Source organism: Hypomesus transpacificus, chromosome 23, assembly GCF_021917145.1.
Source record: "Hypomesus transpacificus isolate Combined female chromosome 23, fHypTra1, whole genome shotgun sequence".
Classification (NCBI taxonomy): domain Eukaryota; kingdom Metazoa; phylum Chordata; class Actinopteri; order Osmeriformes; family Osmeridae; genus Hypomesus; species Hypomesus transpacificus.
Genome location: NC_061082.1, coordinates 5,606,593 through 5,633,937, shown reverse-complemented (window position 1 = coordinate 5,633,937; position 27,345 = coordinate 5,606,593). Strand labels below are relative to the sequence as shown.

General features: G+C 47.3%; 3 protein-coding genes and 1 long non-coding RNA gene across 5 annotated transcripts; 2 read left to right on the top strand and 2 right to left on the bottom strand.

Annotated features, from left to right (window-relative positions):
- Window positions 1-533: 533 nt before the first annotated feature.
- Window positions 534-5,921, top strand: LOC124484954 (immunoglobulin-like domain-containing receptor 1). Its single transcript, XM_047046104.1, has 8 exons — window positions 534-848; window positions 1,417-1,587; window positions 2,117-2,266; window positions 2,449-2,568; window positions 3,306-3,452; window positions 3,722-3,844; window positions 4,051-5,000; window positions 5,104-5,921. The coding sequence occupies exons 1-8, from the start codon at window positions 800-802 to the stop codon at window positions 5,140-5,142; spliced, it is 1,749 nt and encodes a 582-aa protein (XP_046902060.1). The 5' UTR covers window positions 534-799; the 3' UTR covers window positions 5,143-5,921.
- Window positions 5,922-6,447: 526 nt separating this feature from the next.
- LOC124484956 lies at window positions 6,448-8,779 on the bottom strand. Its single transcript, XR_006958024.1, has 4 exons — window positions 8,693-8,779; window positions 8,115-8,384; window positions 7,336-7,507; window positions 6,448-7,154 (listed from the first exon to the last, which is right to left on the bottom strand). It is a non-coding gene; the product is annotated as an uncharacterized LOC124484956 (long non-coding RNA).
- Window positions 8,780-8,883: 104 nt separating this feature from the next.
- Window positions 8,884-21,421, top strand: me3 (malic enzyme 3, NADP(+)-dependent, mitochondrial). The gene is made up of 15 exons (XM_047046103.1): window positions 8,884-9,033; window positions 9,445-9,680; window positions 13,785-13,918; window positions 14,073-14,222; window positions 14,316-14,391; window positions 14,490-14,651; window positions 14,748-14,851; window positions 14,963-15,072; window positions 15,414-15,511; window positions 15,765-15,878; window positions 16,274-16,379; window positions 16,598-16,740; window positions 19,074-19,247; window positions 19,554-19,652; window positions 19,769-21,421. Exons 2-15 carry the CDS (start codon window positions 9,450-9,452, stop codon window positions 19,928-19,930), a joined length of 1,863 nt encoding a protein of 620 aa, XP_046902059.1. The 5' UTR covers window positions 8,884-9,033; window positions 9,445-9,449; the 3' UTR covers window positions 19,931-21,421.
- Window positions 21,422-22,125: 704 nt separating this feature from the next.
- On the bottom strand, window positions 22,126-27,141 carry nxpe3 (neurexophilin and PC-esterase domain family, member 3). 2 transcript variants are annotated; one of them, XM_047046623.1, is made up of 6 exons: window positions 26,889-27,141; window positions 25,951-26,130; window positions 24,874-25,649; window positions 24,605-24,675; window positions 24,300-24,515; window positions 22,126-24,148 (listed from the first exon to the last, which is right to left on the bottom strand). In XM_047046623.1, the coding sequence occupies exons 2-6, from the start codon at window positions 26,116-26,118 to the stop codon at window positions 23,592-23,594; spliced, it is 1,788 nt and encodes a 595-aa protein (XP_046902579.1). In that variant the 5' UTR covers window positions 26,119-26,130; window positions 26,889-27,141; the 3' UTR covers window positions 22,126-23,591. The 2 variants fall into 2 exon arrangements, with proteins under 2 accessions (XP_046902579.1, XP_046902581.1); XM_047046625.1 differs by lacking the exon at window positions 26,889-27,141 and adding an exon at window positions 26,579-26,877.
- Window positions 27,142-27,345: the final 204 nt, after the last annotated feature.

Here is a 27,345-nt window from a genome sequence, read left to right as displayed (position 1 = left end):
GCAGTCCTCCTTTCAGACCAAGCCTCTCTGCAGCCTTGTCTCCGCGTTCCTGCTCTATTCTTCCTGTCTGCTGAAGAGCCAATTCACATGGAAATCCTGCAGGCTTCAGAGTGTGTGAAAAGGAAGTGTTGACATGGAATTTCCACATTGCTGAGAGTGCAGAGATTTGGCTTTAAAGCAAATATACATATATCAGGGTAGAACATACAGAGTTTAAAGCTTAATTGAAAGTCCACCTACACCAAATACCGTGTTCCAAGCGCTGATGACGCCATTGATGGACAAACTAGTCCAAAACTTGACCACACCATTCACTGAGGCGGCCACATTTAGTCTCGTTCAGCCTGCCAAACCCTGCACGTTTGTTTGCCATTTCATTGACAAGAGGCTTGATGTCTTCCTACACAACATAAAAGTATCATAACCAAAGCAATAGCGTGTCAAACATAAGAGGAAGCAATTTTGTCTTTGATCTTTTCTCTTGCGGGCATGTGGACAAAGATAATGCTTCTCCGATGCACCTGCTCCAGTAAGGGGCGGGTCTGATGATGTCACCTGGAATGGGGGATGGGAGGAATTCAACGAAGCGACGGACTCCTGGGAAAGCTGCTTTTACACCTGTTGGAGTTGTCGCACTCCAAAAACAAAGGATTTTATGAGCTCGAGTTTAAGCAAGTATAAGAAGAGTTTAGATTTTTAAGGGTGAAGTAAATAAATAAATATATTTCCTTAATTATCGATGGTGATGAACTAGTTTGTCACCACGGAGGCTTCCGCGTTGAAATTGGAAAAAACCCGAATGGGAAACATGATATTGGTGCTGCTTGTCTTCAGTTTACTGCTGACAGGTAAGTCTTACTCTTTGGAAAGCATATCTTGGCCAGTAAACCGTATTCGTCAACCCCACATCATTTAACGTTAGATTTGTTCATTTAACCGAATAATCTAAAAGTGTATAGATACTAAGTTAATAATCAACCGAAGTCAACACTACAAGGCCATCAGAAGGCTGTCACGTGACTATTTTCTGTTTACAGGATTGTCAAGATAGTTTATGGTCTACCCATCCCTTTAGTAGGTAGACAGCAGATACAATGTTTGTGCTCTTTCATTTTCTAAACCTATTGAAGGTTAAGGGATTAAATCAGATCAATTGTGTGGGTATGTCAACATTAGTCATTAGATACTAATATTTATACCCAATGTCATTGCCGGGTTGTTATTCTACAGGTGCTGTTTTAGCTTGTGCCAAAAGTAATCAAGGCTGACATTGTAGTGCATTATAGTAAACATTTATGAAAGCAAAAAAGCTCAAGTATATTATTCTACCATCCACACACACATCCACACACCCATATTCACACACACACACACACATCCACACACACATCCACACACACACATCCACACACACAGATGTTTGTCCGATCCAGGTAGTGGTCCCTGAGACTGAGCGGAGCACCACCCTGTTTGCGTCGGTGATCCTGCGCTGTGACTACTCCACGTCAGCCAACTCTCAGGATGTGCTGGTCACCTGGAAGTACAAGTCCTTCTGCAAGGACCCCGTCCTGGACTACTACTCCACAGGTAGGGCTGGCGTGGTGCACAGGACAGTTCAGTGCAGTCGTTTACTTGACAGGAGGGTAATAGCTCAGTGGCAAAGTATTGGACTGCATATCAAGAGGTGGCAAGTTGTATGTCGTATTGGATTAAAGTGCCAGCTCAATAAAGGCATTGTTATTATTAACCCAGCAATAAAACCTGCTTGTCCCTGCTTCCTAGTGTTACCATGGATGACTCTCCTGCTTGGTCTTAATGATGTTTATGTGGGGTATAATTCCTTAAATGGCTTCTCCATCTTTATTGTGTTTCTGCTTCTGTCTCTCTCCTCTCCACCATACATTTACATTTACTCATTTAGCAGACGCTCTTATCCAGAGTGACTTACAGTAAGTACAGGGACATTCCCCCCCCCCCCCCCCCGAGGCAAGTAGGGTGAAGTGCCTTGCCCAAGGACACAAGGTCATTTTGCACGGCCAGGAATCGAACCGCTCAGCCATCTGTCTCCCCTTTCTGACTCCCCTCCACCATGCCCCTCCTCCCCCCTCCTCTCCAGCCTACCAGGCAGCGCTACAGCTGGGTCAGGATCCAGCCAATGACTGCCCAGATCGCCAGCGTACGGTCCGCACCGTGGTCCAGAAGAGGGGCACCGGCGAGGCCATGCTGGGGGCAGAGTATCGCCAGCGCAAGATCAGCATCCAGAACAGTCAGTTGACCCTCCCAACACACACACACCTTCCCAAGCAGAGACCAGACGACACAGTCTGTGTTTCACACTCATACATGCATGCGTTTCCACCTCTCTCACACACATGCACATCCTCTTATAAACCTATGATACCCATAGCAACCATGTGTGTGTGTGTGTGTGTGTGTGTGTGTCCGAAGAGGCCGACCTGGTCATAAATGAGGTGATGTGGTGGGACAACGGAGTGTATTTCTGCTCCATCGATGCGCCGGGCGACACGACGGGAGACTCGGACCGGGAGATCAAACTGCTTGTTTATCGTAAGTACCCATTCACCTCCTCCCCCCACAGATGTGATGTGCCATGAGTTTACACTCCAACATGCATATCATACTTGTTCTAAATCATGGTATGTTTAGCACAACTGGATGGCTTGTCTGCTATACCAAACCATCAGACCAGAACCAGGAGAGTTCATATGGTACTGACAGAGCTGGATCTGGCTGTGTTCTCTGGCTGTGTTCTCTGGCTGTGTTCTCTGGCTGTGTTCTCCATGTAACCTCACAGAGGTGTGGAACAACTGGAGACTTAACAAGTGCTCGGCCTTTGAGGTGTCACCCCTGAGGGTGGATCGTGTTACATGCTTACATAAGCACCACTATCATGTTGATGGTGTACACCATGAAGGTGGGGTGGTGGAGGGTTGACCTGTCTGACCATACCATGGTGTTTACAGAGTACATGCAAAGGTATACCAATATAAGTTAGGCCGCAACAGTTAACTACAAAAGTTAACTGTCAAATGACCTAATATAGTCATTTAGCAGACGCTCTTATCCAGAGCGACTTACAGTAAGTACAGGGACATACCCCCCGAGGCAAGTAGGGTAAATTGTCTTGCCCAAAGACACAACGTCATTTGGCACGGCTGGGAATCAAACCAGCGACTACTAGCCCGATTCCCTTACCGCTCAGCCACCTGACTCCCTAATATAGAATCATGATGTTCATCACGGACCCTCTATGGCCTGACCCCTGACCCTTGACCCTGTTTCAGATTGGCTGACGGTGCTGTTGATCATCTTCGGAGCTCTGGCTCTCATCCTGCTGTTCTGCGTGTGCTGCTGCCAGTGCTGCCCTCAGAAGTGCTGCTGCTACGTCCGCTGCCCCTGCTGCCCCCAGACCTGCTGCTGCCCTGAGAAAGGTACCACACACACACACACACACACACACACACACAGGAGTCCACACACAAGCTGTACATAATGCACATGCACATATAACACACACAGGTATGCACATGGACATACTCCATGAACTTTCATCTCAAGTTCTGCAAACTATCCTAACACACACACAGGTACACATTCCTGTCCCCTCCAATTCTCCTCCAATCTCTGCCCTGTCCCCACCAGCACACACACACACACACACACACTCCTGTGTCCTCCATTCTGTGCCCTGTCTCCACAGTGGTGATGCAGCACAGGATGATCCGGGACGCCCAGAAGGCCATGGCTCCCTGGATGCACGGGCAGCCCATCTATGCTCCCATTGGCTCCTACTCCTCCCAGGGACAACCAATCCTCTATTCAGGTGATTGTCACACCAGAAGGGTACACAGACCAGGCTTGTGGTGTGTGCGCGTCTGAATCGGAGTGACCTTGTCTGATATCACCTGCTTTGCAAGTGTTTTTGTATCTGTTTTGGAATGGCCTTGTAATGGTGAAACATTGTTGTCTCCCAGTCTGACCATGTGACCAACCATGTGACTAACCCTCCCCCTCCTGTCTGCTCCCCAGGCTCCTTTTCTGACCACCCCTCCAAGCACGACTTTGCCATGGGTCCGATGGGACCCCCACCCCTCCCTCTCCTCCAGCACCAGCCCCCTCCTCAGGCCCCTCATCACCGTATCCATAACAACGGCAGCATGCACGGGGGCAACAACCAGATGCTGGATTTCCTGGAGAACCAGATGAGGGGAATGGAGATGTCTGCTCCTCCCATGCACCCCGTTGGACAGGCCTACCAGCCCTACCAGCCCTCCCAGGTCTACCAGCCCTTCCCCCAGATCCAGCCCGGCCCACAGGGGGTCCCCTTCACGGCCGGCCCCCCCAGCATGATCTCTGCCCTGGATGAGATGGGGGTGAGGGGTGTGGAGAGAACGGTGATCACTCTGCCCCCCATAGTTCAACGTGGGCCCAGCTTATCCTCTCGCAGGGGGGCGGGAGGAGGGGGAGGGACCAGGGGAGCACCCCGGATCTCCATCCATTCCAGTGGAAGCTCCAACCGCACCAGTGGCGGCGGAAGTCGTTACCCTGACAACCGACGACAGCGTGACCTCTCCCCTCTGAGGCGTGGGATCTTACGCAGCTACAGCGATGAGTCGGACTGGGAGGACCGCCGAGAAGGGGGAGGGGCCAGGTGGGATGGGCGGGGCTCGTCCGGGAGGAGGTCAGGGGGTGGTTCTGGCCCACGGTCCCGTAGTCGTGATGACCTGATGGACCAGCTGCGTCGCTCGGCACCGAGAAGAGACAGGAGCTATTCCCCCCCTCCACGCAGGAAGGGATCCTGGAGCTCCGAGGAGGAGGAAAGCCAGAGAGGAGGAGGAGGGGGGGGAGGAGGAAGGGGAACAAGAAGAGGAAGAGGAGGAGACGGCGCCAAGGGGAAGCCCTGGTCTGAGAACCCTCCGAGTTACTCCTCCATCGATGTTCAGCCGGGAGGAGGGAGGAGGAACTACGACCGTCTGTCTGTAAGAGCTACACACAACACTCTTACTCTTTCTCTCCCTCTCTTTCTCTCCTTGTCTCCTTCTTTCTCTCTGACCAGTTTGTTTTCTCCTCTCTTTCCTCCAGGACAAGAGCTCCCGTAGTGGCACCAGTGTGGTGATCTGAAGATGTTTCTACCCCAGGACAGGAGAAGGCAGATGATTGGCTCCCTCAAGAAATGACCACACTGTGAAACAGTTTACCAGGTCACACCTCACACTAACACCTCAACAAAATAATTGAGTAATTATAGTATTGTGCATGTGCACTATATATAGATATATATATCTATATATATTCCTATAGCACATATGTGCTCTAAAACAGGACTAGACAGTAAAAGTAGTTATTAGATAAAAGTAAAGAAGGAGAAGATCATAGCTGATACTAAATTATCAGCAGTACTAGCAGATACTATCTGATGTGTTTTCTTTTTATGTTGTCTGAATTAACTTGAATCACGTGCTGGATGTTGTTTTTACGGTTGTTATGGTTTTATGTCCACGTTTTTCAAGTGTTGTACCTGCTGTCTGGTGTGTTTCTGGTGGTGGGGTTAGGTTAACATGGGTCCAATCTCTGCTCTTTGTTGATTTTTAAGAGACGTGTAGAATTTTTTGTCTTGTTTTTTTAACACCTTTACTAATTTCTAACTATGAAAGTACAATTTTTTTGTGAATATTTCAACTTCAATCCTGACACAAAGGTTGTCGGAGCGATTTATGATGAAGGATGCCTTCGTTTGACCAAGTGCACTGTGTGTGAGTGTGTATGTGCCTACTCCATCTTTTGACAGTATATTTTAAATACTTTTTAATGATGAATTCCATATCTCCTAGCCTGGCTGCCAGCCCAACTTAGCCCCGCCCACAAGAAAAATTGGTCAGGAAGTTGGGTCTGGAGTAGCTTGGTTGCGGAAAAACTATACCCAAACAGGAGCTGTTCGGACCAATGAAATTGTCAGGGCGGGCTTTATACGATGATGGATAGATGATCAACAGTAACGTAATCAACCACGTCACCAAAGAGCGCTTGGGTTGAATTTGTTTTCAACAAACAACATATTACGTTGCTCTATTTGGTTGTAGGTCTATCCAATTGAGCAAAGAGGCGTTTGTTTGCGAGTTCGGTTGAAACACGCCCCATACTCACAGCCCAACGACGAGTTATCAGACTCATATTCTGACTAGAATTATGAGTATGACAACGTCAGGCTACATATCTCCTTCAATGTGTTTTTAACTGTATCAACACATTGACATTTGCAACAGACTACTGGCCTGGAAGTGGAGACCCATGTTGGTTCAGCAAAATGATGCCACGGAACTGAACCTGAGATCACATGTGTGCAATTTGTACTTATTGCTTTTTTGTCATATGTAAGGGAATCTCCTTCAGTGTAAATAATTTCATTTGTACATTTTCTATAAATTTTAAATACATTTGTGGTATGGAGTGTATTTATTTGTACAACTAGATGTTGTTATTACAAGTTTTGATAGGCTGCTGGGGTGGTCAAGAGGAGCTTGACTAAACATTTCAAAGTTATCTGAACTTGTTGCAAATGGTTATAAACTTGGAACTTGTGCCTAATCTACATGTGCCTGCAGTACCAGAGGCAGCAGTTCTAGGACCGCAGTTCTAGGACCCTAGTTTCACCTGACAGCGTCATCTCGTGAATTGGATGATGAAAGGCAGGGTCACTAGACCGCAACAAGATATTTGAATGGTTTGAGGCAAAAAACAACTTGGTTATTAACAGTTGTATGTTTGGCAATCAGTGTCATTAGCTCATTGTTAGGTAAAGACAACCATATATCTCAGGAACTGCTTTGATGACACAGACTGGTCAGTGTTTAGTGACAATACACTTGGATGAGGCTATGGAGGCTTTGTCAGCATATGTGATGTTAGATGAGGCAATTATATAGAAAGGTATAATGTATCTATAGTGGTCCTTGTCGGAGCTGGGATGGTGGTCCTTGTTGGAGCTGGGATGGTGGATATGGAAAGGTATTTCTCCTTGCACAAAGCCAAGTGTTTGATGAAGTCTGGTTTGCGTGAAAGCATTGACTGGCAGTAGATGCAGTGGTAATGCAATTGTGGTCTGCAATTTAAGCCACATTTGTGAACGGTATATCCTAAAACATGATAGAAATATGATTAGGCCTATATATTACTTAGGTGTCTGAATCAAATATCTGGTCAGAGCAAACAAATCAGAGAGGGACTTCTATTGATTCACTGCTCAAAAAAATTGTTGATTGTCTGCTTTTAATGCATCGCATTGAAACTTCACAGATTTTTTTTTGTTGCTTTTACCTTTATGGAAAACTGACCGATTGAAATGGCTCTCTAGATGGGTGGTGACCTTGCTCAGTTTTGTAGGTTGAAACAAATGAGAAAGACAGAAAGGGCAGTGGAAGTCCATGCAGCACGTGGTGCATCGTTTTAATTCTGGAAAGGACCTTCCGTCTTGGATGGTTATATGCATCTTCAAAAAGAGAGAAAAATTGGTCAAATTTAACATTGTAAGAATTTCACAGACTTAAATTAGTCCCAAGCCTATTACTGAACCAAAAAACTATTTTAACTTTATTAAAATGGTAAAGCTAAGAGTATTGAACAAACATTTAAACTGAAGACAGTAGGATGCAGATTTAATTTAGCTGACAGATCAAATCCACATGCTTTTATCATCAAATTACCATATAAGACACCTACAGTAGTTGGGCTTGCCAAAATCGCACTACAGTTTCAATATAACAAAACAAATAGTCTAAAAGTTCGTATTGCAGCAAATTATCATAAGTGAACAGATAATTGTAATGCCTTTAGTCTTAAACCAGAATAGTTTTAGCTTAAATATGTTGAACAACACTTGATTCACATACGTCGCGTTACACAAATAAACAAAGAGTAACAATGTACAGTTCTTTTGAAGCCAGCTGGTAAAAGCAAACAAATGATGTCAAACCGTGTCGTGAAATGATTTCGACAACAAAGTTGAAGTTAGCTAGCTAACGTTAACATTATTCTTCAATTGAAGACACCAGAATTGTTTTATACATAATTACACGTGATTCACATTAGCTACTTACACTCTGATTCTCGCCCATCTTATAAAATAAACTGCATTCCTTTTTTCTTCTAATCTTATTCATATCGAGCCATAACCTACATTCACTCTTATGGGCATTCACTACTGCAGGATAATATTGATTATCTTGTTCCAGTCCATGGTTATCCAATTCAATAGGTGGCAGTGTCACGGAAATCTAGAGTCCTAGAACTGCGGTCCTAGAACTGCAGCTTCCGGTGCTGCAGGCACATGCTACTTCCTGAAACTGGACTGACACTTCTTCTGTTTTCTGTCCAGCAGAGGGAGGCAGAAGGCTGGTGTTAGTTTCATTCATAACCTACATGAGACCAGAGACAATCTTTACATGGATCTGCTTGAGAGTAGACCTGACGGGAATTTAAATACACACTTTTGAATTAGTAGATTTAGGCTACTTGTAGTATTTGTAGTATACTCGTTGGAACGTGACTTGTCTAAACATGTCAAAAGTGATGTCCATTGTGTGTGTTCCTCAGATGAGGTAAGATTGATCAGGTCTTTGAATGGTTAAAATAATAAATCAGAATATAAAATCATTTAATTGTCCAGCATCATTACCGTATTCATTAATAGCACTGCTACAGCGAGAGGGGAGGCTCCTCCAGAGAACGATCAAGTGTTGGAAAGTGTTCCCATAAAATCGGTTTGAATCTCCTCTGAACTCACGCTCTTATGTTGCTCTTCCCTATTGGTGGACCGCCACGAGGTAGGCGGTGCTTGTGTGGAATCGTCGGGAAGTGAAAGCGTCAATGTCAAAACAAGCTTGGATAGCAAGACTAGTGGATATCTCCTAGCTCAACTGATAAAAACACCAGTGACGGCCGAGATAGGATAAACCAAATAAAGATAAAAGCTGGCCTCAGATTAGAATTTCAAGGGAAACGTCAAATCGTCTTCAGGTAAAGTTGGATCTAACCTACAGCCATCTACGCAGTATTGTTTTGTAAATAAATGTGCAGCTCAGCATTTAATGCTGCAGCTTAACCGCACCCCCGCAAACCCAATGCGTTTTTAAACATAATGAACTTGTTCACTAATCTAGATGAGTATGAATTAGTAACGGTATTTGAATATTGTTGCACCTGTTGTTGAACTGCAGTGAGTCTAAGTTGTAGCCAGCAGTGATAGGCCTGTCTGTAACGTTGCACTGTAGCTTACGGGAGTGCAAACTTGTTGAACTTGGATGTCAGGTATGCAAGGATTTCTAGGTCGTCTGTGTTGTGTCTTTTGTAAATAACCTGAAGGTTATTTACAGTCGGCTGCTTTGCCTGTCTACCAACATACGACACCCGTCTTGCCCCCCTCTGTAGGAAACATGAACTCCATACCAGGCAGAGCCGTGCTGTCTCTGTGCAGGCGCACCTCGGCGGGCGCTATGAGAGTCCTCACAACCACCCCGGTTCTCCCAGTCTCCGTAGCCCGCAGCAGCGACAGGGCCTTCCTCCAAACGGTCGGAGTGACAAGCTCCGGAACGAGCCGCGCAAAGGGCAGCGTGAGCACCAAGAAGCGTGGCTATGACATCACCAGAAACCCCCACCTGAATAAGGTAACCAGCAGTACAATATTGACCCAAGAAGTATACATGTGTATCCTTTACTATAATCAGGAGCAGTTGCATTCTCTTGAAAGATAGTTGTGCTTTAGCTCAACACCTCTGATATAGCCTCTATCAATGAGACTATTAGTGGAACTGCAAAAGCAGTAGTTAGTGAACAGTCCACCCCAAGCAATAGTTGGAGTACAAGTTTGTTTTGGTCTAAAATATGTATGTAAATATCAGTCCCATGTGTGTTTACAAGGGAAGTTTTAAGCTAACATCAGAAGGAATGGCACTGTAGTAAGGCCTTTCATGTCATCCCTGCAAGTAGTGAGAGGTGTTTATCCAATATCATGTAACTGGATATCAAAAGTCCATAGAGACAGATCCTGCCATAAACCACTAACAGTCTCCAGTTCCCAGAAAGGCCTACACACACACTCCACACAGACATGGAGGTCTACCCAGTTCCTCTTGTTTTGGTCGTTTGGTGATGTTGTTTCAGTTAAACCTGCAGTGGACATTTTAAAGAGTGTCCCTTCCCCCACACCGTACTCCATTCTGGGAGCTATACTTAAACAACATAACATCCTATAACAACACAGCACATTCTGCAAGTGCCATGTTGTTTCCATAGGGATAGCTAGGTCACTGTAAAGGAATGGATGTATGGCCCAGTGTTATTCACATAATGTAACTAGCAGAACAATGTTATAAAAAAACGAGCAGCCTTGGTTTCAAAAGGCCCAAACTGCCTCTGGTGCCGGCTACACCGGCTGAGGTTGACGTGACAACAAGCGAGTTTAACCTATTTTTACTGAAGCAGAATTTAAGGTCAATCAAAGTCTCCTGATAAGGGCTTTAGATTAGAAGCTTGACAGAATGCCGGTGGTAGGCCGGGTGTGAAACGTACCATCTCAGAGTCCCTGTGCTAAGCCGGGTGTGTAACGTACCATCTCAGAGTCCCGGTTCTAAGCCGGGTGTGGAACGTACCATCTCAGAGTCCCGGTGCTAAGCCGGGTGTGGAACGTACCATCTCAGAGTCCCGGTGCTAAGCCGGGTGTGTAACGTACCATCTCAGAGTCCCGGTGGTAGGCCGGGTGTGGAACGTACCATCTCAGAGTCCCGGTGCTAGGCCGGTTGTGGAACGTACCAACTCAGAAGCAACACTGACGGAGAGTCTCAGAGGGGAAATGGAGGGTGAAGACCAGGGCTGACACAGGCACGTTCCTAAGCAACCTCTTTAAACCTGTGGGTCACACTGCCTGAAGATCCCACACTGAGCCGGTGCTGAGTGAAAAGCTTCTTAAAGATGCTGTTGCTTATCACACACAGTAAAGGTAGTCCTTGACTAAACAATGAGGTCGCATGATATGCTTTTTCTTAGTGACCCAAGTGACAGAAATAGAGAGGAAGGGAAAAAAAATCTGCTGACAAGCATACTACAGGATCAGACCAGGTGCAAATCACACCTGACTAGGACTTAGATATTCAACCTACAGGATCAGACCAGGTGCAAATCACACCTGACTAGGACTTAGATACTCAACCTACAGGATCAGACCAGGTGCAAATCACACCTGACTTGGACTTAGATACTCAACCAGTATGTGTGAGGAAAAAAGGTTTAACATCTAGACACTGGGCCTGAAGGTTCCTTAACAGACTAGGAATGGTAGAAAAACAACTTGTGGTTGGTTCTGATTGCTGACTGACCCTGGCAGGGTACTTCCTGTCAGCCCACTCCAGTCAGGTGATCAGTGATTGTAGCAGGAAGTACATCTGTCTCCTCAAAACTGTAGCACTGCACATTTCCTGAGAGAAAGGCTCAGTTCAGCAGTTTTTAGATCAACATAAAATCAGCTTGAAATGTATGTATAGTCCGTTATGTAATTAATAGTGTATTTTTCTCATGGTGTCTTTACCATTATACATGTATGTCAGAATACTGTCCTCTGAGGATTGTCATATACTGTATTGTGTTGTCTCACTTTCTTTTTCTTTCTCTTAATCTATCTCTCATTCCATCTTTTATCTCTTCCTCTCTTCCTATCTCTCTCTCATTCTCTTTCTCTGACTTTCTCTTTCTCCAGCTCTGTGTGGACTGTTGGTACAATTACATTGGCTGCTTAGACATGTCTCCTTAATGGGTTTACTTTAGTAGTTCTTTAGTTGCTCACTCTGAAAGGTTTACCTCTGTTAATCTGTCACCCTCTCTATCCCTCCCTCTCTCCCTCCTCTATCTCTTTCTCTTGTCTCTTTCACTTTGACTGGCTCCATGCTCCAGTCTCCACTCGTTCAAAGTTTGCTCTCGATTAAAGTCATTAATCTTATCAATATCTCTTTTATATGATAACTATCTGTCTCAGGTTTTTGAGGGATTTGCCAAGACTGGACCTATTACAAACACAGGTTACATTCATTCACATTGACGCAGTACCCAGAAATAGGATCTAAATGGAGTTCTAACATAGACTGACAGAGGTGATATACAGTAGAGTAAAATAAACATTGATTGATTGATAGGTTTATAGTGGTGTATTATTAGTGAGGACCACAGGTGCAACTGCATTGTCACATTACAACTCTGAAACAGGACTCGGACAAGGACTCTGAAACAGGACTTGGACAAGGACTCATAAGAAGAGACAACTCCAGTGTTTCATTCTAAACATACTTCAGGAAACACATACAAGTTATTATATCTGTACTAGGCCTGAGTTTTCCAACAGTACGAAACAGGGCAGAGACAGTGTGGGAGAAAGCGGAGATGGAAATATGGAAAAGGGATTTGGCACGGGGCGGGGACCCGGACTCTCACGTTATTGGCCAGAATAAATAGATAAAACCTCCACTCTGCCCCGCCCCCTAGCCAAACCGCCCCGCAGAGACCCTGCCAAGAAGCAGCCACAACCGTGTGGAGCTCAGCTAACGCTATCCAGACTGCAGGCTCTGTCAGAGACACGCAGGCCCTATGAGAGAAGACCGCCTGGGTACACGCCTCATCGCTGCCTCCTCTGATGTGAACATAGTCATCCATCTCACTGTCATGGTCCCATACAACCAGACAGGGAACATGTGTGTCTTAAACTTGTACTTTATTGTACATTTTATTTAATTCTAATTCCACTTAGTACTGCTAGTTTATATACCCTTAGTATAGATAGTCCAAATATATATATTTTTGGTTCCTATATGTTTATTGTATGCACCTTCCTGCCAAAGTAAATTCCTTGTCTGTGCAAAATTTCATGGCAAAAGTTTGCATTCTTATTCTTAAAGAGCGAGCCCACAGACACACATGTTCTTCCATCTCTCCCTGGTGCACTGCAGCCTCACATGGAAGAGACTAAGTCAGGAACATGCTCACCAAGTGCAAAACATTACAGCTAGAATAGAATAGGTCTTTACTTGTTCCGTCCCAGGTACACTGACGCCAAGGTGTCCTAGATTAGGGCACGCGTTCAATAAGATTTCAGTTCAAAACGATTTGTGTGATTTTAATGGACACAACTCACCAGGAAGGTGATGTGCTTCTCCTCGTAGTAGTAGGAGGGTTTACCCCGTAAAGAGAAGCTAGCGTAAACCCTAGTCTAACATGCCTCCTACCACCTCCTACCCACCCTCCTGCCCCCTCTTACCCACCCTCCTGCCCCCTCTTACCCACCCTCCTGCCCCCTCCTACCCACCCTCCTGCCCCCTCCTACCCACCCTCCTGCCCCCTCCTACCCACCCTCATACCCACCCTCCTGCCCCCTCCTACCCACCCTCCTGCCCCCTCCTACCCACCCTCCTGCCCCCTCCTACCCACCCTCTTACCCACCCTCCTGCCCCCTCTTACCCACCCTCCTGCCCCCTCCTACCCACCCTCCTGCCCCCTCCTACCCACCCTCCTGCCCCCTCCTACCCACCCTCATACCCACCCTCCTGCCCCCTCCTACCCACCCTCCTGCCCCCTCCTACCCACCCTCCTGCCCCCTCCTACCCACCCTCTTACCCACCCTCCTGCCCCCTCCTACCCACCCTCCTGCCCCTTCCTACCCACCCTCCTACCCACCCTCCTGCCCCCTCCTACCCACCCTCCTACCCACCCTCCTCCCCCTCCCCCCTCAGGGCATGGCCTTCACCCTGGAGGAGCGTCTCCAGCTGGGCATCCACGGCCTGCTGCCCCCCTGCTTCCTGTCCCAGGATGTCCAGGTGCTGCGCGTCATGAAGAGCTACGAGACACGCATTAACCCACTCGACAAGTAGGCACACACACACACACACCACACACACAAGCACACAGACGCACACACACAAACATACACATGCCTGCGCACACACACACACTCAAAGGAAGGCCCTCCACTCCAGGCTCACCTCTCCCTCCCCCTCCCTCCCTGGTTCTCTCTCCTGTAGGTACATCCTGCTGATGACCCTGCAGGACAGGAACGAGAAGCTGTTCTATCGCGTGTTGACGTCAGACGTCGAGGAGTTCATGCCCATCGTCTACACCCCCACCGTAGGTCTGGCCTGCCAGCAGTACGGCCTGGCCTTCAGGAGACCACGGTGAGACACACACACACACACACAGTAAAAAGTACGGAGACTTTCAGAGTCTTTTTGTGTCATCTGATGGATATGATGCCGTTTGTCTCACAGAGGGCTCTTCATCACCATCCATGACAAAGGCCACATTGCCTCTGTGCTCAACTCCTGGCCTGAGGAAGACATCAAGGTCCTAGCGCACACTGTGGCTCACATGCACACACACACACTGACACACTCCCTTTCCTGCCAGTCTCATAACTCCTACCTGTGTGTGTGTGTGAGTAGGCCATCGTGGTGACAGATGGAGAGCGTATCCTGGGTCTGGGGGACTTGGGCAGCTATGGAATGGGCATTCCTGTGGGCAAGCTGGCCCTCTACACAGCCTGTGGAGGAGTGCCACCCCAGCAGTGCCTCCCCGTGCTGCTGGATGTGGGCACTGACAATCAGGTACCTCTCCTGGAAGGCTCCTCTAGGAAACACCCAGGCCTGGTGGGCCCTCTGGAGAAAAGATCATTTAATAGTTGTTTGTTTCTTTTTGAACAGGCACTCCTAGACGACCCTCTGTACATTGGACTGAAGCACAAGAGGATCAGAGGAAAGGAATATGACGATCTCATTGAGGAGTTTATGCAAGCAGTGACTGACAAGTGGGTATTGTTTGTGTGTGAACGTTCACGTGTGTGTGTGTGTGTGTGTGTACGTTCACGTGTGTGTGTGTGTGTGAAGATTCATATGTATGTTCCTCCATTACTCTTCAGGTATGGGATGAGTTGCCTGATCCAGTTTGAGGACTTTGCTAACAGCAACGCCTTCCGTATCCTCAACAAATACCGCAACCGTTTCTGCACCTTCAACGACGACATCCAAGGTAGCTATAACGGTCGTTCTCTGTAGTCATGATGATCTCTGACAGGCTTTTCTGGAGTTGTGTCCCTCTGACATGTCTCTTTCCATTTGTCTCTCTCTCTCTCTGTATCTTTGGATGTCTCTCTCTCTCTGTATCTTTGGATGTCTCTCTCTCTCTGTATCTTTGGATGTCTCTCTCTCTCTGTATCTTTGGATGTCTCTCTCTCTCTGTATCTTTGGATGTCTCTCTCTCTCTGTATCTTTGGATGTCTCTCTCTCTCTGTATCTTTGGATGTCTCTCTCTCTCTGTATCTTTGGATGTCTCTCTCTCTCTGTATCTTTGGATGTCTCTCTCTCTCTCAGGCACAGCCTCAGTAGCAGTAGCTGGGGTCTTAGCTGCCCTGAAGATCATCAAGAACAAACTCTCAGACCACACCTTCGTGTTCCAGGGAGCGGGCGAGGTAAGGACACACCTCTGAATGGAACCAGGCCACTGGGCCACCAGGCCAGCGGGCCACCAGGCCAGGGGGCCACCAGGCCAGCCCCATCTGCATGATCGTCGAAGCCGGTGTAGAATTAGTGGTGTCGACTGTTTACTTCTCTGCTCTGCTCCTTACAGCTGACGATGGGTGAAAGGGATTCGAATAGGGAGCATGTAGCTGCTAGGTTGTATAATGTTCTGTGTTCCTCCTCTTCTTCTGTCCTCTGTCCCAGGCGGCTCTGGGTATCGCCCACCTGCTCATCATGGCCATGGCTAAAGAGGGCGTGTCCCCAGCCGACGCCGCCAAGAAGATCTGGATGGTCGACTCCAAGGGCCTCATCGTCAAGGTAACCGCACGACGAACATCCCACCACACAGTCCATGGCAGCCTTCCTATATGCTTCAAAATATGCAAATTCTGAAGATAAACATTATTGGTTTCTCTACATTTGACATTTTGTTAATTTAGCAGACATGTTTATCACTAGAATGATGCTAATTATACTTCAGTAGATAGTACAAAATCAGGTTTCTCTAGCCAATCTAGTGTCTTTCAGGCTACTTAATCCAGGCCTCGGATTACTATAAAGGTTTAGGTCTGCATCAAGTTTACATTGCCCAATCTTGCCATGTGTGACTGAAGTCCACTGGCATTAATACATAAGTAATGTATTAATGCTGATGTGATGCTGATATCACTATCGGCATGAGCTTGACTGTTGTCATGGTCATGCTTCTTCAGGGCAGAGGGAACCTGAACCATGAGAAGGAGGAGTTTGCCCACGACCATCCTCACCTGAAGACCCTGGAGGAAGTGGTGCACACCATCAAGCCCACCGCCATCATAGGTTAGCTCGTTCTGCAGCACACTCTCCGATTGGTAGACCGGTTAATTAGAAGTTGAATTTGGTTGGTTGACTCATTGGTTGGTTAGTTAATTGATTGTCTACAGAGGTGCAGTTGGTAGTTAAAATATCTACAGGGGGTCTTTCATATTGAATGTGCCCCGTTCTACTCGACTGTACTAGAGGATTCATCCAGCCTGCTTGTGACTGCCTCTGTGTAGGAGTGGCGGCCATTGGAGGCGCGTTCACAGAGAAGATCATCAAGGACATGGCTTCTTTCAACGAGCGGCCGATCATCTTCGCCCTGAGCAACCCCACCAGCAAGGCCGAGTGCACCGCCGAGCAATGTTACACCCTCACAGAGGTAACACACACACCTGACCCCTGACCCTCACAGAGGTAACACACACACCTGACCCCTGACCCTCACAGAGGTAACACACACACCTGACCCCTGACCCTCACAGAGGTAACACACACACCTGACCCCTGACCCTCACAGAGGTAACACACACACCTGACCCCTGACCCTCACAGAGGTAACACACACACCTGACCCCTGACCCTCACAGAGGTAACACACACACCTGACCCCTGACCCTCACAGAGGTAACACACACACCTGACCCCTGACCCTCACAGAGGTAACACACACACCTGACCCCTGACCCTCACAGAGGTAACACACACACCTGACCCCTGACCCTCACAGAGGTAACACACACACCTGACCCCTGACCCTCACAGAGGTAACACACACACCTGACCCCTGACCCTCACAGAGGTAACACACACACCTGACCCCTGACCCTCACAGAGGTAACACACACACCTGACCCCTGACCCTCACAGAGGTAACACACACACCTGACCCCTGACCCTCACAGAGGTAACACACACACCTGACCCCTGACCCTCACAGAGGTAACACACACACCTGACCCCTGACCCTCACAGAGGTAACACACACACCTGACCCCTGACCCTCACAGAGGTAACACACACACCTGACCCCTGACCCTCACAGAGGTAACACACACACCTGACCCCTGACCCTCACAGAGGTAACACACACACCTGACCCCTGACCCTCACAGAGGTAACACACACACCTGACCCCTGACCCTCACAGAGGTAACACACACACCTGACCCCTGACCCTCACAGAGGTAACACACACACCTGACCCCTGACCCTCACAGAGGTAACACACACACCTGACCCCTGACCCTCACAGAGGTAACACACACACCTGACCCCTGACCCTCACAGAGGTAACACACACACCTGACCCCTGACCCTCACAGAGGTAACACACACACCTGACCCCTGACCCTCACAGAGGTAACACACACACCTGACCCCTGACCCTCACAGAGGTAACACACACACCTGACCCCTGACCCTCACAGAGGTAACACACACACCTGACCCCTGACCCTCACAGAGGTAACACACACACCTGACCCCTGACCCTCACAGAGGTAACACACACACCTGACCCCTGACCCTCACAGAGGTAACACACACACCTGACCCCTGACCCTCACAGAGGTAACACACACACCTGACCCCTGACCCTCACAGAGGTAACACACACACCTGACCCCTGACCCTCACAGAGGTAACACACACACCTGACCCCTGACCCTCACAGAGGTAACACACACACCTGACCCCTGACCCTCACAGAGGTAACACACACACCTGACCCCTGACCCTCACAGAGGTAACACACACACCTGACCCCTGACCCTCACAGAGGTAACACACACACCTGACCCCTGACCCTCACAGAGGTAACACACACACCTGACCCCTGACCCTCACAGAGGTAACACACACACCTGACCCCTGACCCTCACAGAGGTAACACACACACCTGACCCCTGACCCTCACAGAGGTAACACACACACCTGACCCCTGACCCTCACAGAGGTAACACACACACCTGACCCCTGACCCTCACAGAGGTAACACACACACCTGACCCCTGACCCTCACAGAGGTAACACACACACCTGACCCCTGACCCTCACAGAGGTAACACACACACCTGACCCCTGACCCTCACAGAGGTAACACACACACCTGACCCCTGACCCTCACAGAGGTAACACACACACCTGACCCCTGACCCTCACAGAGGTAACACACACACCTGACCCCTGACCCTCACAGAGGTAACACACACACCTGACCCCTGACCCTCACAGAGGTAACACACACACCTGACCCCTGACCCTCACAGAGGTAACACACACACCTGACCCCTGACCCTCACAGAGGTAACACACACACCTGACCCCTGACCCTCACAGAGGTAACACACACACCTGACCCCTGACCCTCACAGAGGTAACACACACACCTGACCCCTGACCCTCACAGAGGTAACACACACACCTGACCCCTGACCCTCACAGAGGTAACACACACACCTGACCCCTGACCCTCACAGAGGTAACACACACACCTGACCCCTGACCCTCACAGAGGTAACACACACACCTGACCCCTGACCCTCACCTCAGACCTCTCCACACACACGACCTGATCCTCGCTGCCTCTCTCTCTCTCTCTCTCTCTCTCTCTCTCTCTCTCTCTCTCTCTCTCTCTCTCTCTCTCTCTCTCTCTCTCTCTCTCTCTCTCTCTCTCTCTCTCTCTCTCTCTGTGTGTCATTGTCTCTCTCTCAGGGCAGGGGTATCTTTGCGAGCGGCAGTCCCTTTAGCAAGGTGACGCTGGCGGACGGGCGGTCCTTCTACCCCGGCCAGGGCAACAACTCCTACGTTTTCCCTGGGGTGGCCCTGGGGGTCATCGCCTGCGGCGTACGCCACATCTCTGACGAAATCTTCCTCACCACAGCAGAGGTGACAAGCTGCCTTTGTTTCCTTCACTTTTGATGATTCTATTATTTATTCTAATTTCTAATTATTTATTTTAAGACCCTGCCACTAGATCTTTCTTTGATCTCTTTCTCAATTCTCCATTTTAAATGTCCTTCCTTCCCCTCTTTCTCCATCTCTCTTTACCTCCCTCTTCTCTCCCCCCATCTGACATAATCTCTCTTTACCTCTCCTTTCCCCACATCCTGCCCCTCTCATCCCCTCCTCTTTCTCCATCTCTGTGTGCCTCCCCTCCCTCTCTCCTGTCTACCCTCCCTCTCTCCATCGCAGGCGATAGCCAACATGGTGACAGAGGAGAACTTGGCAGAGGGCAGGCTGTACCCCCCTCTCAACACCATAAGAGAGGTGTCCTTTAAGATTGCTGTTAAGGTAACGAAAGGAGAAACGAGGACAGCTGAGTCGATATGTTTCCTTTTTTGTTAATCCATGTTGTTGATGAATGTTGAACACGCTTTTCTTCCTCCTCTCTCTGTGCGTCCTCTCAGATTGTGAACTACGCCTACAGACACAACATTGCCTCCCTCTACCCCGAACCCAAAGACAAGGAGGCGTTTGTTTTGTCTCACGTGTACAGCCCTGACTACGACTCCTTTACCATTGATAAATATGAATGGCCAGAGGACGCCATGGCGCACCAGGATGTCTGATCTCCTAATGATGTCACTTCCTCCAGACATGAAGAAACCACGCACAGATTATGCCCCTCTCTCGTGTAACCCACCAATCAGAACTCAAGCCTTTCGCAGCTATGTCATAGTTTTACGTATGTAAGTAAGAAATAAGTCATATAAGCAATTTTTTTTATGACCCTTTAATAAACCTCACAATACTCCATGAGGTTAAAACCTCTTGTGAGGGCTGAAGATTAAAAATACCATACTCACCCACGCGCCACCAAGTGGAAGGGCAAGACAGATACTCAGGTTTGAGATGCACAATGGCTAACCAGCTTAACAGCCAACGACACACTTCGTGACCACATACTAGGAATTATAAAGTTGTAGTGCCATGACATTTTAGAAAGGAGTTTTCAGTATGTTTTGTCCACTCCATTTTCATATTAATGAACAGTACAGTGTGATATAATCTGTTGGCTGTTCGCTTCCTAAAACTTTCCCCCTGTTCTGTGACTCTTGAGTGATGGATTGTAGCTTGACTTGGTATGTCTACATCTTCCAGCTAAAGCACATGTGGAAAGGTGAAGGGCTGCTAAAATAATCTTAAATTCAACCATTCTTCCTCTGATAGATCACCAACATGAATTGGTAACACTTCAGTAGAGACAGGTTTATACTGAAGTCATGTTAGATCAGAGATCAATTATATCACTGTAAAGAGGAAGGATGGTTATGTTTTCACTCAAGTTGTCTAGAGTCTCAGTCACCTACCAGTGGCATTTCACTGGTCCCGCCTTTATGATTCCTTTCATGGGGTCCTAGAACAAGGAAACTCCCTCCAAACTAATGAGAGGAAAGCGCTCCCTTATCATGACATGACTGCACAAACCTCCATAGTGCTTAATTCCTGACCACAAAATGCCAAATGTTGTGGACTTCTGCCCTGGAAGAAGATCAGCATTATAGTTTGCAATGTGATACACTCCAATTTGCCACTCCAAAAGTTATCCCACTCATATCAAAGTTAACACACATATCGCCCCAAAACCTCTATAGCCTTTATATTCATTTGTACATATTTTGGATGTTGTCCATAGATCAATGTTTAGATGCTGCCAGTATAGGAAGAGTTTCAAATGAAAGGGCAGTTACATACCCTCCGTTGGAATTCATACAACTTACGTTTAAGGTTCCCAATGTTTGTGTACAGAGGAAGCCTGGCCAAGCCACAGTAGAGGAGCACAGGGATGGTTCAACGTGCTGCTGTCTGTTGGAAAGTGTTTTTATATATTTCGATGGGGGAGGGTGTAGCTTCTTCTATTTTAGTTTTGTATAAAGCTTTGCCTGTCTCTGTTTAAAGTGGTCTTGACAAAGGAGAATCTGTCCTTTTCTCTTCGCCCTGTGGGTTTGCTCTGCCTAGCAATGATGCACTACAAAGGATGTATTTTGGGGGTTTTATTGGAAATGAAATGTTTTTGAAGGGAATATCTATACATGTTTCAATAAATATTGTTAACTAAAGTATGAAGTACTTTTATTTATGAAAATCTTTGGAATTGGGTCTTGCACAGCCGAATAATTGAGGTGTGGGCATGACCAGAGTCCAGGAGGAAGTGCAGAGGTCGGTAGGTAAGGTTCCATGGATGATATTCTGGCAGGTTCCAACCTGCTAGCTGCTCCTGCTGTTTAGCTGCACCAGGGGCTCTTGCAGATCCCGCAGGTATAGCCTCATCCCAGGTCAACTGCTGCCCCCCTCTGGTGGTTATGCTGCATTTCAGCCTGGTGGAAAGAAAGAAAAAACTGAGAGAAACATAGAATAAGGAAAAAAATGGGCGGGGAAAGGAGAAAGGGAGAAAAAAATGGATAAATAACTAGACTAACATCAAAGGATTATCCTAATCTTCATTCTCTTTGACTCCCCTTCCCCTCTCCTGGCATCTTCCTCTTCCAGAGGGCTCTCCGGTAGTGCGGAGACCATCCTGTCATATATTTGTCCTGTCGTGGCTGATGCTGAGGTCAGTTAACTGTGAAGGTTTTAGAAATTGATGTAGACACATGATCTAACATCATTGTCATTGTGTTTATTAGCCCTTGATGGCCTAGTAAATGGTCACTGTTGCTTTTGTAATAGCTAAATCATTGACAGAAAAAATGTATGAAAAAAAATCTGAACAATGGTATTGCATTATGTAAATAGAACACCCACTACATCGTTTATAGAACATAATTTATTAATGAATCATGTATTTATGAATTTGGTGTTCATTGGCCATTGCAACAATAGGCTGTCAATGTGTCATTACATTTACATTACATTTGCATTTAGTCATTTAGCAGACGCTCTTATCCAGAGCGACGTACAGTAAGTACAGGGACATACCCCCCGAGGTACAACAAACCTATACAACAAACCTACAGCATAAAGTTAGGTTAGAAAATTAAAAAAAGAGCCAACATTGTACAATTTCTAAATATCATAAGTGATACCTTCAGCAAATTAGTTGATGTATATGTTAAAGCAGTTGAACACTGATAAGAGGCATCAATAGTAAACATAACACATGTAATATTGTTTAATAAGAACACACTCTTGGAATACAACTGGTTATCATCACATAGGTCATGCTTGGTGATTTGATGCTTGGTGATTTGATGCTTGGTGATTTGATGCTTGGTGATTTGATGCTTGGTGATTTGATGCTTGGTGATTTGATGCTTGGTGATTTGATGCTTGGTGATTCCCACATGATGTTGTGGAATTTTAAAGTATGTTGATTTTTTTTTGAAGTGTAAAATTATTTGACTAAAATAGGATCTCTTGGATTAGACCAAAACATTCATTCATAGTGAGAATTAAGGATGTAAAACTTAGAGGATTTGGCAAACAGGCATTTTATCAATCATTCTTAAGAGTTACAGTTTGGTATCAATGGTCTTCAGCTAGGCTACACAATTCAGTGTGTACTCTAGGGCAGCGGTCTTCACCCTGATCCTTAGGGTCCACCCCTGTATGTTTTAGACGTTTCCCTCTTCCAACACACCTGATTCAAATGAATGGTCGTTATCAGGCTTCTACAGACCTTGATAACGACCCATTGATTTGAATCAGGTGTGTTTGAGCAGGGAAACATCTAAAACATGCAGGACAGGTGGTACTTGAGGACAGGTTTGAGAACCACTGATCTAAAACACAGGACGGTGGGCCCTGAGAACCAGGGTTGAAGACCACCGGTCTAGGGCAATGCAGAATTGGAATTAGCATGATAGTCTAGTACAGTACAAGCAGTTTTAGGGTTATCTGGTAACATGATGAGTAAAGCTTCTCGTTGTTTTGTGTCCCATTCCTTTATTTATATTGCACCTTCATTCTTCTTACTTAAATGAGAGGGTTTGGAAAAACATTTTAACCGTTTTTTTTTACGATTAATTCTCAGTCTACCACACGGTACATCTCAGGCAGGTTTTGATTAGGGTCAAAGCTGTAGCAACATGCTCACAGACGTACAGTGCCACTAAGCTTTGGTGTTAGGACGTTACTAAGCTTGTAAACAGTAGATCACACTCCTTGCATCACTTATCATTCATTCACCATCCCTCCATCTCTCTTTCTCCCCGTTTGCACACTCGGACAAGGGACGGACTTTGCACCGCTCTCGTGATCCACCTTTCACTTCCTCCATGACGGTGTCTGTTAACTCCTTTTCTTCTGGGAGCAGATGTGGGTGAGCATGGTGTCTATCATGTTCTTGACGATGGTCGGTGGAGGGTGGAGGGCGTGGGGCAGGTGGTGCGCTGCCGTCATCTCCCAGGCGTCCACCAGGAGCACGTCCAGGCCTTTGAACATGGCCCTCAGCACTCCGTCCAGCTGCAGGGAGAACCAGTCACTGTTGTACAGGCTGACCTCTGGGTCCAAAGCCTGCAGGTTGGCTGAGCGCACCACTACCTTGGTCCCCGGGGCCCGGTCCAGCAGCCTCAGCACGGCCCTGCGGATGTGCCTCAGCCGGCGGATGTAGACCTCCACGGGGAACGTGCTGAAGTGTGCCCACACGCTGAACACTACCACGGTGTCGGGCCCGCCAGGCAGGCCGTCCAGCTCGTTAGCCACGTAGCGCATCTCGCTGGAGGCCACGGTGGAGAAGCGGATGGGGGGCCCGTGGCAGCGGTACTGGAGCATGATGTTGTGGATGCTGTCCACCGCCAGGTAGGGCCCGACGTTCTTGGGACTGTGGAGGTTGAACTCTTTAAGCTCTGGGGGAAAGGAGAGGGAGGGGGGTGAGAGAAAGACAAAGAAACGGCACACTAGACTTCATACATGAGATCAAATGACATTAGATACAAGCAGACATGAGTATTGTCCTTCTGAAATAGCTTAATGATATCATTTTGATGATACACTAACCTGGCACAAAGGCGTTGAGGTATTCAAACCACTGTCTAACAGTGGAGTCCCCGTACATGTAAAGCACCTTGCCCTTCAGACACTGAGTGATGGCGGAAGAGTCGTTGAACTGGCGCATGGTGTATTCGCCCAGCGGCCTCCACGACCCCTGGAAGTAGTAGCCTGAGGGCAGGACTCGGACAGACTCTGACCGGGCGCTGCTGCTCTCTACCTCGGCTACATTTGAGAGGACAGCAGGCAGGAAGTCAGGTAACACAACACATGTATAGATGACACACACACACACAGCCGACATGCTGGCTCACCTTTCTCCTCAGGCAGCACAGTGATTGAGTTGGACCCTGAGGCATGGATGGCGACTTTGATGTTCACACCACTGAAGAGACAGTTGGGGACAGAACGTGTTCACAAATGTGGTAACACGAATGGGTTGGGTCTGTGTATTTATTATATGTTACTGTCAGGCAGTAGTCTCAGCAAAACTCTCTTAGCAAATCGAATTACAATTTTTTTTCTGAACTGATTTGATCTCATTTACGAGATGCAGAGTAAGTCTGCAGTAGCCTTCACTGACCTTTGAAAGAGCAGAGCTTCCTTGTTGGTGAGAAGATGTTTCTGGTAGCCTCCCTTGAAGTGGTTGATCCTGGTGTTGCAGCCCAGAAGTTTGGGCTTATAGCAGTACCAGGGCTCCCCGGTGCGCAGGTCTGTATAGTTACATAGGGGCTGCTGACCAGCGGGCAGACACAGGTTACACACAGTGGTCTCCGACAGGAACCCCGATCGGAAGAGGCTCTTAAAGAACACTCGGTCCGGACGTTCCTCTCTCAGGCGCCTGAGAACAGCCACGGCCTCGCTGGGATGGACCAGCGTCACCTCCACCCGGGCAGTACCCTCCCATAGCAACGGGAACAGAGCAGAGTAGAACCCATTCCGGTGGTCCAGCACCTGTCCCGCTACCCCGGCACCCAGCTCCGGGGAGTGGAGTCTGGCCAGGAGAAAGTCTCCACCGTGGTGTTTGGGACGACCCTGGAAGTCATGGATTTGGACGAGAGCCTCCAGCTGGTCGCCCACTCGCCAGTCTTTACCACCTTCTGCTGGCAGGATGGCAAAGAGGCTGTGGGCAGGGTCGCTGGTCCGGCTCAGGGAGATGGGGCGGGCAGGGGGCTCTGGCCAGGAGATGGAGTCCAGAATGTAGTGCTCCTCCAGTAGCTCCTCTGGACTGGGCTCCTGGCCCAGATGGGCACAGTAGGTCTGGTTGCGGTAGAGGGAAGAGGGGCCCTCAGGGGTGAAGGCTGATTGGAGGCTGTTCTGAAGGTTGTAGAAGGTGGAAACTGTTTGGCAGTTGAGCCTCTGTCGGTAGAGAGAGGCACGGTTACTGAGGTTGACGAATACATTTGATAAGTAAATATACAAACATTTTAAATTCTTCTTGATGAATCTACCAATTACTAATTTCTCAGACAGCAATCTCAGATCACGAGTGTTTAGTAACACTCAAGGGTACAGATAGCGTTGTTTCAACCCTACCACGAAGAGCACCTAACCTCTGATCAACAAGTTCAAATCCACGCTGCATCACTTTGGGCAACAGCATCTGATAAATAATACATTATATTTGATTACCTGCAATCTGCACTTCTGTCACACTCACCTCTAGAGTGTGAATGTTGCGAAGCAGAAAGATGAGTCCAGACAGGGCAAGAACCAGGAACACAGGGGCATACTTAGACAAGCTCCTGCACATGTTGCTCCCTCGCGCTTTCCCGGGGTCCAGCCCCATCTCATTTTCAGCCGTCACCATGACAATGATGTCACACATTCACTGGTCCCTCTTAAACAGAAATAGATTAGCAAGTTAGAACATCCTGTTTCATGAACTCACAGTTAGGCTTTTGTTCAACTGCGATTGATAGATCTTTCAACTAAAGAGGCAGTTTACTTCAGAACTGAAATGAAGCTTTTACTGCTAAGCGATTAGTAATACACTTGCTTGGAGCAATACACTGCTGGGTACTTCACATCACGTGAATAGGAGGGTGGTCTAGAATGATGAATATTTAACAACCACCACCACAATGATTCACTATCACAGAGGAACTAGCATTAAATTACACTTCCTCAGTGTAACAAACATGAAACGGAAAATCATTTTTTATAACACCTCCCCAAAATGCTGTCTTCCTTTACAATCAACAGATGACGCAAGCATTACATTATGTAGGCTAAAAGTATAAGCTAGTGTAATTATATACTAACATCAGAAGCAAAAGATAACTCACTCAAATTAAATATCTCACGACCTATACGGTATGTTCCGTGCTGTCTCAGAGGTAGATGTGTACACTAGAGAACTTTTCAACCATACCGTACGCAGACAGATCTGTTGTGACTGTAAACAGTCTAGCGTAGTATGTACGGGGAAAAGACCCGCTAGCTTGTCTTTCTTGCTAACTGACAATTACGACTGTCTTATTTCCATTGTTATGTCCATCCGTGGACATGTATACATTATGCTTGGCCAGCTAACATTGCAAAACGATGAATATCAGTCGCTATTTAGCTAACATTCTAATCTAAACCTGAACTTACGTGAGCGAACAGATGCATTGCAATGACTGCAGATGTCCCTGCGTCGAGTGCCCAGCACCACACTTCTTTGTTTTTGCCCGGCATAGACAAATACTGCATTTTACAACGGTGGTGTAGAACTGTAAACGATGGTACCGGTCATTTGCACAACCACCAGATCCTTTTTTCAGCTTGATATTTATGTAAAATGCTGGTAAAGTCCTTGCACAGTTTACATTGGATCCGTGTAGAATCGTCGTAACGTAAACGTCATTGGGGGTGTTCGGTTTGTCTTCACTAAAGTGAAATTATGGTGGAGGACCCATAGATACATGGATATCTATGGGAGGACCGTTATAAAACGTTTTTTTAGAAGTGACAATAAACCTCCACCCAGCAGTTGTATCCAAGTTTACAAATCGAAAACACTTCTACTTGCTGTCATGCGGTCATTTGATAAGGCTTTTCTTTTAACTGT